General features: G+C 56.7%; 5 protein-coding genes across 5 annotated transcripts; 3 read left to right on the plus strand and 2 right to left on the minus strand.

Moving 5' to 3' along the window:
• Positions 1 to 1,575: 1,575 nt before the first annotated feature.
• CGCA056_v012162 (Cell division control protein 3) lies at positions 1,576 to 3,193 on the plus strand (the record flags this gene model as incomplete). The annotated part of the gene is made up of 2 exons (XM_037327406.1): positions 1,576 to 2,054; positions 2,125 to 3,193. 2 exons carry the CDS (start codon positions 1,576 to 1,578, stop codon positions 3,191 to 3,193), a joined length of 1,548 nt encoding a protein of 515 aa, XP_037173638.1.
• Positions 3,194 to 4,143: 950 nt separating this feature from the next.
• Positions 4,144 to 6,884, minus strand: CGCA056_v012163 (uncharacterized protein; the record flags this gene model as incomplete). Its single annotated transcript, XM_037327407.1, has 6 exons — positions 4,144 to 4,300; positions 4,389 to 5,246; positions 5,301 to 6,264; positions 6,317 to 6,364; positions 6,423 to 6,515; positions 6,572 to 6,884. 6 exons carry the CDS (start codon positions 6,882 to 6,884, stop codon positions 4,144 to 4,146), a joined length of 2,433 nt encoding a protein of 810 aa, XP_037173637.1.
• An 804-nt stretch (positions 6,885 to 7,688) lies between these two features.
• Positions 7,689 to 8,286, minus strand: CGCA056_v012164 (uncharacterized protein; the record flags this gene model as incomplete). Its single annotated transcript, XM_037327408.1, has 3 exons — positions 7,689 to 7,781; positions 7,834 to 8,164; positions 8,225 to 8,286. The coding sequence occupies 3 exons, from the start codon at positions 8,284 to 8,286 to the stop codon at positions 7,689 to 7,691; spliced, it is 486 nt and encodes a 161-aa protein (XP_037173642.1).
• A 1,518-nt stretch (positions 8,287 to 9,804) lies between these two features.
• TAY1 (telomere-associated protein 1) lies at positions 9,805 to 11,505 on the plus strand (the record flags this gene model as incomplete). Its single annotated transcript, XM_037327409.1, has 1 exon — positions 9,805 to 11,505. The coding sequence occupies one exon, from the start codon at positions 9,805 to 9,807 to the stop codon at positions 11,503 to 11,505; it is 1,701 nt and encodes a 566-aa protein (XP_037174428.1).
• An 894-nt stretch (positions 11,506 to 12,399) lies between these two features.
• On the plus strand, positions 12,400 to 13,672 carry RPS4 (40S ribosomal protein S4; the record flags this gene model as incomplete). Its single annotated transcript, XM_037327410.1, has 3 exons — positions 12,400 to 12,413; positions 12,587 to 13,009; positions 13,321 to 13,672. The coding sequence occupies 3 exons, from the start codon at positions 12,400 to 12,402 to the stop codon at positions 13,670 to 13,672; spliced, it is 789 nt and encodes a 262-aa protein (XP_037173641.1).
• Positions 13,673 to 14,042: the final 370 nt, after the last annotated feature.

Below are 14,042 nucleotides of genomic sequence, written 5' to 3' on the forward strand. Positions count from 1 at the left end.
GCTACCAACCTGCCTTAACTCTCGCTAACGCTTGCACTTGTGTGCCCACCTCATCCATACGTAAGGTCCATACCTACCCATCCGTACCTTACCTTACCTCACCTTGGTACCTGGCCTGCCTTCACCCTACGTACGGATACCACGACCTCACCAGCTGCATTCGACCCGCCTCGCCTGCTTCTCGTCTCGTCCCGCCGGGTCCACGTTCTTCGCAATTCCCATCTCTTAATTACGCCTCATCCCCTCCACGGATCCCTCTCACTCTCGACCCTTTTTTTTGGTCTCTTGGAATTGGAAGCTCTCGGCCAGGTCTCAGAATCCTGCGGCCCCCTCGTTCCATTCGTCCTGTCTGTCTGCTCCGTAGACCGCAGACCAGACTCACACACGCGGGTCACGGACTCCGACCCTCCTCTCCACGCGCGGCCACGCCTCTTCGTCCGATCTCCTGCCATCGCCGCGCGACTGGAAACCCTCGCTCCGTTCGACCATCCGTCCGACGTTTGGCCAGTCGTCTGTCTCTGCTCTGCACCGCACCGCGCTCCCCGCCATTGCCATTCCAGCATTGCACATCCACCTTAATCGCAGGAGCCGACGCTTGCTTCTTCTGCCGCCGCCAATTCCACGAGAATAGCACCATTTGCTTTCAAACTGCCTAAGCTCCAGCTCTGAAGCTCGGCATCCTACTGGTAAGTCCTTATAACGGCGCCAATCCCATCCCATCGTCATCACTTCCCGCTTCCTGCCCCTATTCGCTGCTTGTCCGCCCCTCCTTGCGACTTGCGACCTGCGTCCCGCGACCCCTCTGCAGGCGGCAGATCTCCTGCCTCGACCTCTGCCGTCAATCGCGGCCAACCACGGCAGGAGCACTACTGGGGAACGCATACGTCCCCAGAATTCCTTCTCGGAGCCGGCCCGGGCATTGGTTCCCGCCTGTGTCTCTGTTTCTGTCTCTGGTCTGACCTGACCCGACCAGAGCAGTGGCAGAGGCATTGCTTTCGCGCTGTCTCCCAAACTCCTGCCGGCTGCCATTTCCCTGTCACCTTTTCGCAGGCGCCGCCAGGCGAGACACTTGCTCGACTCGACACGCTGTTGCTGTTCCCGCTGCGCTGCTGTCTGCGGTTGGTCGAGGAAGAGCGTTCGCAGTGTTTGGGCGTCAAGCAATTGCCTTCTATCCGGGTATTGGTAGCTAACCTGATTTCATCAGCTCTTTTCCCACACATCGTCCCATTCTCTTCGGTCATTGACCCCTTTCCACCCTTTCCAGGGGAGCCCCGATTGCTTTCCCCCTTCACCTACAACCCCCCAACGAAACCAAACCACGAGTTTGGTGACTGACGTCGACCTGGATTTTCTCCTCGGCGACATATTGCTATTTACCAAATCACACGACTCGAAGTTCGGCGCTTTTCAACGCCCGTTGGTACGAGCGGTCCACATTCGCCGCCTCCACGCAATCGAACGATCAAGCGCGACAAAAAGTGCTGCTGGTAGTGTTTAGTCGCATGCCAGTCGCCCACTCCGTTTGCGGCTCCCGACGCTGAAACAAATATTTTATGCTGAGCACCCTGGATACCAATGAGCCAACAGCCCCGTCGCAGTAGTCTCGGTATGCTTCTCAGACGCTCCAAGTCCGGCGACCTGGGGAAGGGCGGTAAGAAGGCCCAAGCCCTCAGGGAGCAGCAGGAACGCGAACTCGAACGCCAGCGTCAAGCTGCCATCTCCAAAATCCCACCCAAGCTGCCCGAGTTCTACAAGGGCAATGACCAGCTCTCCAACTCCATCCCCTCAGACCTTCGTGCCGACGAAGCCTCGATCATGTCTGACCATACCATTGGCACCGCCTATTCCACTCGTCCTTCGATGGATCCCGGCTTCAGCGCGGGAGGGTATGTTCCTCCCGTACCACCTGTGCCCACGAGCAACCCCGCCTACGATCCTTACGCTCGTACCGAGAGTATGACGCACCGCGGTCGCTACAGTTACGCCAGCAGCGCCGTCAGCACTGTCAACAGCCCTAGAAGGGTTCGGAGAAGAAAGGATCCCACACCCTTCAAGTAAGCCTCACCCGATCTGAGACAATCCTCCCTCGATCTGAAGACACCGGAAGCTAACCTTCTCTTCTAGCATTCTCGTCATTGGCACTCGCGGCGCTGGCAAGACTTCATTCCTTGAGTTCCTGAAGACTGCTCTGGCTCTGCCGCCCAAGAAACGATCCCGTCGAACCGAGACCGAGGAAGACTCGACTCCCAGGGCTGCCGCTTCGGGCAATTACATCCCCCACTACCTTGAGAGTGAAATCGACGGCGAACGTGTTGGCCTGACAATCTGGGACTCGGAAGGTCTCGAAAAGAATGTGGTTGACCTTCAGCTTAGAGAGATGTCAGCATTCCTGGAGAGCAAGTTCGAAGAGACTTTTACCGAGGAGATGAAGGTCATTCGATCGCCTGGTGTACAGGATACCCACATTCATGCTGTCTTCATGGTTCTCGACCCAGCTCGTCTGGACCGCAATCTTGCTGCTGTGAAGACTGTGCCAAATGGCCACAACGGCAAGTACGCGCCGCCGGCGAACATCACCGGTGGCCTGGATGAGGACCTCGACCTCCAAGTTCTCCGCACCCTCCAGGGCAAGACGACTGTCATTCCCGTCATTTCCAAGGCCGATACCATCACTACCAAGCACATGAATGTCCTCAAGAAGACGGTCTGGGACACGATCAAGAAGGCTGGAATGGACCCCCTCGAACCCCTCGGCCTGGATGAGGATGACGACTCTACTAAGATTGACGAGGAAGACGAGGGCGAGGATGGCTACGAGCACAGCAACAACGGCGACGAGGACCTTCCGATCCAGGGCGGTGATGGCGAGGCACCGTCTTCTCCCTCATCGAAACGACTGTCGGGATCGTCTATCCGCCAGCACAAGGCGAAGCAAGATTCGAAGGAGGACGAGATTCCTTTCCTCCCTCTTTCCATCATCAGCCCCGACTTATACGAGCCCGAGGTTAAGGGGCGTCAATTCCCCTGGGGCTTTGCGGACCCCTACAATGAGGAGCACTGCGACTTTACGAGACTCAAGGATGCCGTCTTCAGTGAATGGAGAGCCGAGCTCCGTGAGGCCAGCAGGGAGCAATGGTACGAGGGTTGGCGTACATCTCGGCTCAAGAACAGCCCCAACTCTCGTCGACGATAGACTGCTTTACAAGAGCAACGTAAAATCCGCTACGCCGCTTCAACTTCCGATACCCTTTACTTCAGTATTCCAGCTGCTCATGGCTGGGACCACATATTTTCTACACTTGTTGAGATTTGAGAGCACCGCGCAGCATACCCCCTTTGTCCTGTCTTTCCTCTGTCACATACTCTTACGAACTTCTCTGGTTGGAAGGCCCCCGAAACCATGGCATCACGACGGCATTCCAGCCCTGGACTCACATGACGACACCACCTCGATATCCACCGACTCCTTTCACTGCGATTCCGTTCAGCCAAATCAACGTACAAGCGCGCTACCTGTTAGCTCTCTGGTCTTTGGTATGGGAAACGGTCATCTCTTGGGCTTTTGTTGCTGCACCACATAGAGGAACGAGATCCGGTTTTTTGTACGTTTGGCACCGAAAAATACCTTTACGCCGCCGCCCTAAAGGCGTGCGATGATGTCTAGTTTCTACCCAACTTTTCTTTCGACTTCGCTTCTTTTACGACTTTCAAGACCGGTGAAGGGGTAGTAGACTGAACCAAGGTGGTGGTGGTTGTAATCAGTCAGATTGGTTTTTTGGTGTGGAGATGGAGCAAATGCCTGCGATGACCGGGACGGCGAGACGCAGACGTGATGGGCCCCGTTCACCCTAGAGAGGTCGGTCGATATTCTTAGGGCAGTCTTGATAGGGACCGGATTTCTGTTCACGGAATTTTTTATTTGTCACAATATGGCAGCCTCGTGAACAAGTGATGAAGTGTATTGTTTGTGCGCGACACGCGCCTGATGATCCAATACCACCACTCACCTCAACGCCATCAACACACGCGACTGAAAAAAAAAAAAAAAAAAACACGATGCATATTTTGGTAGTTTTGACCCTGTTCCAGCCCTGCTAACATGATCTAATCACCAATGCATGCGCACATACAACACCGACTACGCTACTCGTCAGGAATAAATGTCGTGTTGTGAACCACACCGTCAGGCGTGGTGTCCTCCTCCCGCCGGTCAGGGTTCTTGCCGCGCGCAATGAGCGCGGCCCGCTCCTTTTTGCCGAGGGCGATGCCGTTGAAGCCCGGGTATAATGCAAAATCGGCCCTGTTGTGTTTGCCGTGTTAGCATGCCTTGAGTAATAGGAGTTGAAGTCGGGATGGAGCAAAGGGGCGGGAGGATAAAGACAACGTACTTTAGCAGGTCGACCTTGAGGTTCCTCGCCTTGTCGCGGATGGCCTGCTGGTCGCGCCGGATCTCGAAGACGCAGTCCTCCGTGTCCTCGGGGCCGGGGTCGGGCTGCCTGCCGCGGCGGTAGTCGGGGTCCTGGCGCCGGGCGATGACGGCCCATTTGCACTCGTGCACCTCGATGAGGCGGATGAGGCGGCGGGTGTCGGCGTCGGACCAGGGCTGGCGCTGCGGGGCGCCGGCGGCGCGGGAGGGCGGCAGACGGTTCGATTCGCGGATCTGGGAGAAGGACATTTCGCCGCTGAGTAGAGAGGTGGAGGCCGCGGAGGACGGGGGAGGGGCGCCGCTGCTGGTGCTTCCGTTCGGGGAGGGAGGGGCGGGAGCTGGGTTGGTGCTGGGGGAGGGGGTTGGACGGGAGGAGGAGGCGGAGGATGAGGGTTGCGGTTGCGGGTGTGAGGGGAGGCGTTGGCGTTTCTGGGGACGGGAGGCTGGCGGGGGCATGTTTTGTCTGTCGAGGTCGAGCTGGGCTCTGCGGGAGGGATCTGGGGAGCGGGTGTCGTTCTCGAAGGGGTCTTCGGGGTCTTGGGTTTCCGAGGGGCGTTTGGTGCCGTTCACGGGGGTGAAGCCGCTGGAGCGCGGGGCGGAGGTGCTTGGCCCGGCGGCGGCGGCGGAAGAGGGGGGCGGATTGCCCCGGGCTATGGCGAGGATGTCGTCTCCGTCGGCGGATAGGTCGTCGGGGCTGGATGGGGGTGGTTGGCGGGACGGTGGAGGTTGAGGGGCTGACGTTGACGCGGTGGATTGGGGTGCTTGGCGGCGGAGCATGGCCAAATGCTGGACGACTGTTTTCGACATGATGTTCTCGTGACTTTTGAATGTTAGCGGGTGGGATAATCGCAAGTGGAGGAGGGGAGGAACATACACGTCCTTGCGGACGAATTCCTGCTGGGAGGATGAGGCGAGGGATTCGGAAGGAGAGGAGGATCTGATGGTTGACCCGATTGCCGGCTCCCGCAGGAAATCCTGTGCCTGTCCGATGATGTCGGCAGTCCATTGCATCAGGTCGACGGAGAGGCCGGTCCCGTCCTCGGTCATGAAGGGGAACGCGTCCTCCAGCATGTGGATTGCCTCCACAACCGTCTTCTCCTCGATCAGCTGCGCGATGCTTCTAGCACGCTGCGATACCAAGGGGGATTCGACACCGCCGCAGACGGGCTGGTATGGCCCGTGACGGAGCGCTTCCTCGCCGTCCACGCCTTCGTCGACCGCGCAGAAGAGGTCAGATGCAATGTTGGCGGGACTGACGGGGTGATCGGTGAGGTCTCTCAGCTGGGCGATGAACTTCTGGACACGGATGTCGAGAGTCAGCTCGATCACTTCGTTGGTGATGAGCTCATAGGGATCGTCGGGGATGGAGATGAGGAAGGGGGCGGGGAAGTCCTGGTCAAGCCGTTCGAAGACGCGGGCGCAGATGTCGAGCAGGTCGCCGGTGCCCTGGACGGTCTTGATGAGCTCGTTCTGGAGGGAAGTCGCGTTCGTCGCGGCGAGGATGACCCGTCCGCGCGACTGGAGCTTCTCGGGCAACGCGGACAGGACGTCGGGGAGGTCGATGAGGAACTCGTTGTCCCTGTTAGTGAAGAGAGTCTGCATGCTGGCCCAGTTCTGGCGCTGGATCTTAAGCAGCTGGTTCCAGGTCTTCTTGTCCGGCTTTGGTTCGAGGAGGTACTTGGCGAGGTCGTTCGTGGTGCTCCACAGGGGGTCGAGGGCATTTTCTCGAAGTTCCGCTGTCTCGTCGCGGCTGGTGTTGTGGTTGCTCCCTTGGGTCCCGCGACCTTCGTCTGGCGCGTCTTCCTCGTCATCCTCCCTTACCGGGCTTCCTGGTAGACCTGCGGTTTCTGGTCAACATGTTGACATGACAAGGGCAGATGATTGAAATACCTCCACGACCGAATAGAGGCGCTGACGAGCCGAACGGCCTAGGGACGCCTGGATTGCATGAGCACTGCGCTGTGAAGGATGAGTGCGGATTGCAGGGATAACACACTTGAGTGACGTGTGTACTGTGCTGTTGCGCCGTAAGGGTTGGCGAATCTCTGGACACCGGACACGCTCTGAGAACCAATGATCGAAGCAATGTCTTTTGTATCGTCAGCGTTCATCCAGGAGTTTTGCTCGATTATGAATGTGACCCACCACTTTCGCTCTGAGGCGGCGGGCTGATGGACTTGACGAGGTTTCCTCTCGGCGCATTGAACCGTGCAATCGATTCGCCCTTGGCGATTTCCTCCTCCTCTGACCCTGCCCCTTCATCTTCCTCTTCGTCTTCTACGTCATCGCCTGGATCGCTCGACGGCACCGCGACTTGTTTGCCCTTGGCCCTGGTCCTGGCCGGCAACTCGCGTTCCATGTTATCGTTGGAGCCCCCGCGGCGACGCGCCAGGCGTGCAGACCGGCCAGACTCGGCCGGCTGGTCGCTGGCACCGCGATTTGCCCTCGTCAGCACCATTTCACGATGAGCAGCGGCCCGTTTTTGAAAGATCGTGAAGAGAACGCGTTATTCGAGGGGGTGAAGAGGTGGTGGTGTAGTGTAAACAAACTCTCATTCGCTTAACCCTAACCCTGGCGAGTAAGGCGCCTCCCGCGTTCGAACGCCCGTCCAATGGAGAGGTGGTGCCCAGGAATGGTGCAACTGCCTTAGGTATCCACTTTTAATTCAGAGCGAGGTGTGAGGTGCATTCATTAGAGTTGAACCACTGCCTCCAACCTTTGCATGTTGCTTTGAGCTTAACAAAGATTGATTGGATGGAATCGCACTTCATGACTTTATTTCCTTTTCAAAAACGGGATTGATGCACTCAAAGCTAAGATCGACTTCATCTTGCGCGGGGTACGGAGTTGGGCTAATTGACCCTCGTCCCTTCTGCAAGTGCCTTGTAGGTTCTGAATGGCACCTCAGGGTGCCATCCAGGTACACAGCACTCGGCGCACCTGGCTTGAACTCTGATTGATACACTCGCAGCTTCCAGATATACAGCCATTGGAAGGACTATGTGAACTGGAAAAGAGCCGGTGTCAATGCAAGCAACCAGCCTGGGATTTCCCTTCTCGCCACCTGAGTAATCTCTGATTCCTATCCCAAGGTTTCACAAAGGCGAGTATCAGGATTAGACAAAAGACAGAGGATCAGCTGGATCGACAGGTAACGTCGCCTCCGTAGGGGACATTGGCCCGGATGACCAGCTCTCAGTAGAGACTGAGACAACCTACAGATCATTTGAATATCGGCGAACGCCCAAAGTGCGCGAGAATCTCATTCCCGCTTTTTTGATGAGCTGTTGGTGTCCTCTACATCTGCCCCGAACCACCCCATGAGATAGGCCGAGCGGGTCAGACACAGGAATGCCTACACTTGTTAGCGCTGCACGTTCGCCGGCCGAGGCTATTCAGGGTCTTACCGTCACTCCCACGTTGCCCCAAGTCATAGAATTCCAACTTGCAACGTCGATGAATCTCTGCAGGCCCAGAACATGATAGCACACGTAGATGTGGCCGAGATCGGCTATCCACAGAGCGACGAGATAACTGCGCACCACCTTCAGCTCGCTGGTGGAATTGAGGACAGCCAAGCCGACCATGGCCATGAGAAGATAGATGTTGCCCAGCTGTAGGGCGACGAGGCGGCTGTGATCTGTGGCCGGGGTTGGCGGACTGGTGGTCGCGACCGAAGCAATCTGCTCGGATATGAACCAATCCGGGTCAATGACGGCTCCAAGGAAGCCGGCGGCGCTTGAGACATTCACATCAGCTGATGGGGCGCCTCAACTTGTCGAGAAGGATCGTACGCACAGCGAGATGGGTTCGAAGACGGTGAAGACCAGTCTGGGGAAGGTCGGGAGTGCGGCGGCCATGTTGGTGGCTCAAACGAGGACCCGGGGCTGACGCTGCTGCGGTGCAACTCGAACGATGGGAGGCCGGTGGTTTTGGGTGCAGATGCAGACAGGAATCGAAAGTTCCGGTTAGGGCAGGGAAGGGAAACGGGATTGGAGGGAGAGAAGGCAAGTCAATTGATTGGGTAGAGATGTTGTCAGAGGTTCGTTCATAGGTACGCCGAGGCGGTTGAGAATCGAGCTGTTGGTGTTCGACGGCTGGCTGAAGGGCACGTCGGAGAGAGACACTCAGAGGCGAAGGTGGAGCGGGGAGGCGGAAACAACGGAGACAGGGGACCGGTCTGGTGTTTCCCGTGCCTCCGGCGTCCCCTTGGGACCCTTAGCTCCTCCGTGTCCGAGTGCTGAGGCAGCGAACCTTGCCCTGAGGAGGTGGGTTGCGGTTGCGTGCGTGGGAAAAGGTGTGCACGGGGAAGCATCCAGTCAGTGTTCGTTCTGCTCATTGACGAGTGTCAGGACGCCACCACCACCACCACCACCACCAGCGCCAGCATGAGGTCCCTTGCTTCCATCGCCTTACCTTGGGCACCTACCACTCACCACCCGCCTGATGCTACCTTGCCTTGAGGCACCTCACTCACATCTCGGGCTAGTGCTCACTGCCCAAGGAGCTTAGGGCAGCTTGGAGTCGTATTGAAGCCATTGGGATTGGTTTCTTCGGCCAACCTCGAGGCAACAGGCCTGGAGATGAGAGGCTGCAGTCCGCAGTCAAAAGTCGAACGCGTTGACTTGTCTGCGGGTGTTGGGCATGCGATGCGTCTACCATAGGTAAGCACCTCAGTACCTAAGGATTGGGTGCCTACAAGGTGCCCTGCCGGGCTATCTATTTAATGAAGTGAGGCAAGGTACAAGTGCCTATGGTGGCCTGTGACAGTCCAATGATAGACCAAAAGTATCAAAGTTGTTCAGCGCACCCGGTTTTGTTCCCTGCCGTAGCAGGAAATACCGTGTTTCCAACCACGCTAGCCTGGTTCGCCGTTGCTCTGGTGGAGAATCTTCACGTGGGACCTCACGTCCGGCGACACTGAGTGGGTGGACTCGGTGCCTTGCTCCTCTCTGGGAAGTGGAGGTCTACCGCTGCACCTACTTTGCAATGTCTCTGGGAGTGCCCTGCAGCAGAGTGTGAGCTAGCTCTGCTCGTCCGTCCGTACTGCTGCCAGACGGACGTGGAATGCTGCAGGCGTTTTTTTAGGACCTTACCTAGGTACCTTACTCCGCCATCGCCTTGGCCAGTCAAAAGTCGAGCCGTGCAAGGCAAAGAGAAGGCAAGGCCTCGAATTCCATCCCACCACTCCGCGTCTGCTCTCGCGACCATTCTCACCATCTTGCCCCGTCTGCCATCATTGCCATCACACACCCTGACTGCTGGTCCTCCTCTTTCCGTCCCCACCGCCGCGCTCTGCCTTTCCCTCTTCTCTTCGCCAGTGTTGTTTCCTACATCAATCTTTAACCAAATGCCCACTCCGACTCCTTTCGCCCACGATGGCCTTCATCGAGCCACGCCTCATCCACCTGCTCAACGATTCGACTACTCCTCAGCTTGCTCGCGCTGATCTGCCGCCGCTCCGCCTGGCATACTCTCGTCCCTCCGAGCGACCGTTCCCCCTCGAGCCCGATACCTCCCACCGTGAAGATAAGCCCAAGGCGCCTCTCGCCACGAGCCATGGAGCCCCGCTCGCAACTTCGAGAGGGCCCGACGATGCCTTCGCCGCGAGAGATTTGAGAAAGGAAGACGATGGAGCAACCGATCGAGGGGGGACTGTTAGCAGCACCGCATATATGCAGCTCAGGCTGCTCGTCGGTGAAGATCGAGACACGACAGACTCATCCTTTTCCCTCAGCAAGATCCTCGACGAAGTACCCGACAATAGCAAAGATGACACATCCAACAAGAAGAGACACCGGAACATCGCCACTAAGGACGACTTCGTTCAGCTGCCTCAACCGGTGAAGAAGCAAAAGCCCATCCAACCTCAGGTCATGCCGGCTATGCCGCCCATCATCAATGGCCTTCATGAACCTCCACCAGACGCTGCTCTGTTTCCTCCAATTGCCTCCAACGACTTTAACGAACCCGAGAGCAACCAGCTCAAGCCCCTACGAGATTACGCGCCCGTCACCGAAGAGAAAGAAACCGAGAAGCCCCCGGAGCCTGAACCGACTCCTACAAAGGCCTCGAAAGCCGGCAGTGGTAAGACGAGGAAGAAGGCTATGAAGCCCAGACGCAAATGGTCCGAGGCAGAGACAAACCACTTGCTTCTAGGCGTCAATCGACACGGCGTAGGCAAGTGGACTGATATACTCGCGGATCCGGACTTCAACTTCAACGACCGAACTGCGGGAGACTTGAAAGATCGGTTCCGCACGTGCTGCCCGAACGAGCTTCGACGGACAAACAGCGACACCAAGATTGCGACGGCTGCAATGCCTACGACTCCAACTGAGCCCAAGGCAAAGGCCAAGACTGGCCTGCACTCTGAGAACATCCTTATCGCGCAGGAAGAGCCTGTTGTCGCCGAGCAATCACAGGCACAGGCCGCTTTGCTCGACGCGGACGGCATCCCCAAGGCGAAGAAAAGCCGGGCGCACCGCAAGAAGCTCGAGGACTTGGCTGAGCTGGGAATCCATGGCCCTTTCAAGAAGTCTCATCGACGGGAACGACGGCCATTCACCGACCAAGACGATAAACAAATACTAGAGGGTCTGGACAAGTACGGACCCGCATGGACCAAGATCCAGCGGGATTCTCGCTTCAGTCTGTCAGGACGACAGCCGACGGACCTTCGGGATAGAGTGCGGAATAAGTACCCAAGTGTATACCAAAAGATTGAAAAGGGACTGTTCCAAATCAAAGACGGCAGGGGTGGTGATACGCTGGAGCCCACGGTCAGCATGAGCATCAGCAACACCTTTCAGCCCAACAGACCGCCTCCAATGGAAGCGGCCTTGAATAGGACCAATTCGAAGGAGGATCTGCCCAGATGGCCTCTATCGATGCTCGACAATGGAGAATCGCCGGCGGTACAACAGGCCTTCGACTTTGGCGAAACGACAACCGCGGCTTTCATGGGCAGCGCGGGTGAAATGGACATCTCCCGCCTGCTATTGGACGACTCTCAGGTCGACAACTTGCCCATGAGGCAGTATGCCGCCGAGATGGCACCCGAGCCCATGTCACCTTGATCTACCCTTTTGTTGAAGGAACCGATAACACGTATCTCGAGGCCGAACGCCCACGTCGCTTCACTGCCCTTCAGCAGCTCTCCATACATAACATACGGCAAGGCTCCTATGCCTTGCGAACTCATCCGATGCTCTTCAGAGCCAAGAGGCCCGTGTTTGCCGGGCCTCGTTGATTTAGATATTAAAAGTGCTGCGTATTATTTGTTTGCGTGGAGTAGGGGAACGAGGCGCTCTGCTGCCTCTACGGTCATTTCTGAACGGGTGCTTATACCAAACTGGACTTTCCGTTATAGCGATATGGAGATTCGGCGCATAATCAGATACCTCACGGTCAAGGATGGGAAAATGGAATGGACACGGTTAGAGGGATTACAGTCGTTTCTGCAAAAGAACGAGGAGACCCGAGAAGCCTAGTACGGCCTCGGGCTTCCAGGACTGTCGGATAGAGTGTGTGAATCTGTGTGCTAGAAAGCATCAGTCGCTAGATGGATGTATCAGAATGCAGCAGCTTGAGCGCACGCTAGTATCCTGTGATGTCTTCGTTGGAACCATATTCGCCGACATGATTCGGTCCGTCCCCTTTGAAGCAGCCATTGGCTCGGCCCTCCATAATTAGGTAGACGGACGGCGGCGGGACGGTAACAACTGCCCCACAAGCAGGTTGAAATCGAGCGGCACTGGTCAAAGTACAGCACAGACCACCCGCCTCGCTTGACTGTATTATCTAAGGCCCCCACTTTCGTAGCGTAGGGTTCGAAAAACCTAGCCTCACAGAATTTTTGGATCGAGCGACCTGCTACTCCACGCCCCGGCTGCGAATTTGAGATTATCTTTGACTTCGACTTCACACCCACCGACCAGATACCCCCATAGACTAACCGGCAGTCAGACAAGATGGGCAAGGGACTGTAAGTTGCTCTCGCACTCAATTCACCCTGGACGATTCGAATTCGAAATGCTTCTCGTCGTTCCTGTCGTTTGCGAAAACAACAGCGGCGAAGGGATGGCAATTTTCGAAACGACAAGATGAATCGAAAAAACAACATCACCAACCGTGAACCAAAACTGACAATGCCTCCAGCAAGAAGCACCAGAAGCGCCTTAGCGCGCCCTCCCACTGGCTTCTCGACAAGCTGTCGGGAACCTACGCCCCGCGCCCCTCGGCCGGTCCTCACAAGCTGCGCGACTGCCTGCCCCTGATCGTCTTCCTGCGCAACCGCCTCAAGTACGCCCTCAACTACCGCGAGACCCGCTCCATCATGATGCAGCGCCTCATCAAGGTCGACCACAAGGTCCGCACCGACATCACCTTCCCCGCCGGCTTCATGGACGTCATCACCATCGAGAAGACGGGCGAGAACTTCCGCCTCATTTACGACACCAAGGGCCGCTTCACCGTCCACCGCATCCAGGCCGAGGAGGCCGAGTACAAGCTCGGCAAGGTCAAGCGCGTCCAGCTCGGCCGCGGCGGAATCCCATTCTTGGTCACGCACGATGCCAGAACGTGAGTGTTGCTCTCAATGTTCCGTAAGACATCATTCAGCCGTTGGATCAAGCTTTGGTCGATTCGTCACAATCCATGTGTCAAACATGCGTCTCTCTGCTCTTGTTGGGTGTATATCCTTAGCGTTCTCCTTTCACAAGGGACGACTTCACTTGCTAGTCAAGGAAGGCAGGAACCAACGTCAAAAAAGAAGGAAAGAAACAACATTGGCCGCGATTTGTCGAAACGAACACCACACCAAAATTTTACATCCTACGGCTGGTAATGTCTCATCCTACCCCAACTGTTGGCTAACCAATGTCTGTTCACAGCATCCGCTACCCTGACCCCCTCATCAAGGTCAACGACACCGTCAAGATTGACCTCAAGACTGGCAAGATCCAGGACTTCATCAAGTTCGACACCGGCTCCATCGCCATGGTCACCGGTGGTCGCAACATGGGTCGTGTCGGTGTCATCACCCACCGTGAGCGCCACGACGGAGGTTTCAACATCGTCCACATCAAGGACGCCATCGACAACACCTTCGCCACCCGTGAGTCCAACGTCTTCGTCATCGGCTCCGAGAAGCCCTGGATCTCCCTGCCCAAGGGCAAGGGTGTCAAGCTCACCATCGCCGAGGAGCGCGACCGCCGCCGCGCCCAGGCCCTGGCTGGCAACTAAATTCCTCCTCACTCTTCTGTCTCCAGCAAAGTGGGTATGTGAGTTGAGTCCTGCCGCGCGCCTTCTCCTGTTGTAGTCCTGAAGGACACGACGCTGGTTGGCCGCAACAACACTTTTCGTGATGTCTTTGCTCCAAAAAAGGACGAAACGGTTTATTTGGGTCGGGCAAATGGGATTGATGAATCAAAAAAACGGAGTCTAGGGCTGATTTTAGAGTTGTCGGCTTTTTGACGTCCCCGGCAGATAGCTGTACTACGGCCAATACCAATCCATTGAAGGTCACTCTTCCGCCCAAGTTACTTTTGAGTTCCCTTCCATGCCTCGTGATGTTTTGCTATGGTGACTTTGCATGCTTGACTACTCTGCCGTC

This window comes from Colletotrichum aenigma, assembly GCF_013390185.1.
Source record: "Colletotrichum aenigma strain Cg56 chromosome Unknown KSG_Cg56_contig08, whole genome shotgun sequence".
In the NCBI taxonomy this organism is placed as follows: Eukaryota; Fungi; Ascomycota; class Sordariomycetes; order Glomerellales; family Glomerellaceae; genus Colletotrichum; species Colletotrichum aenigma.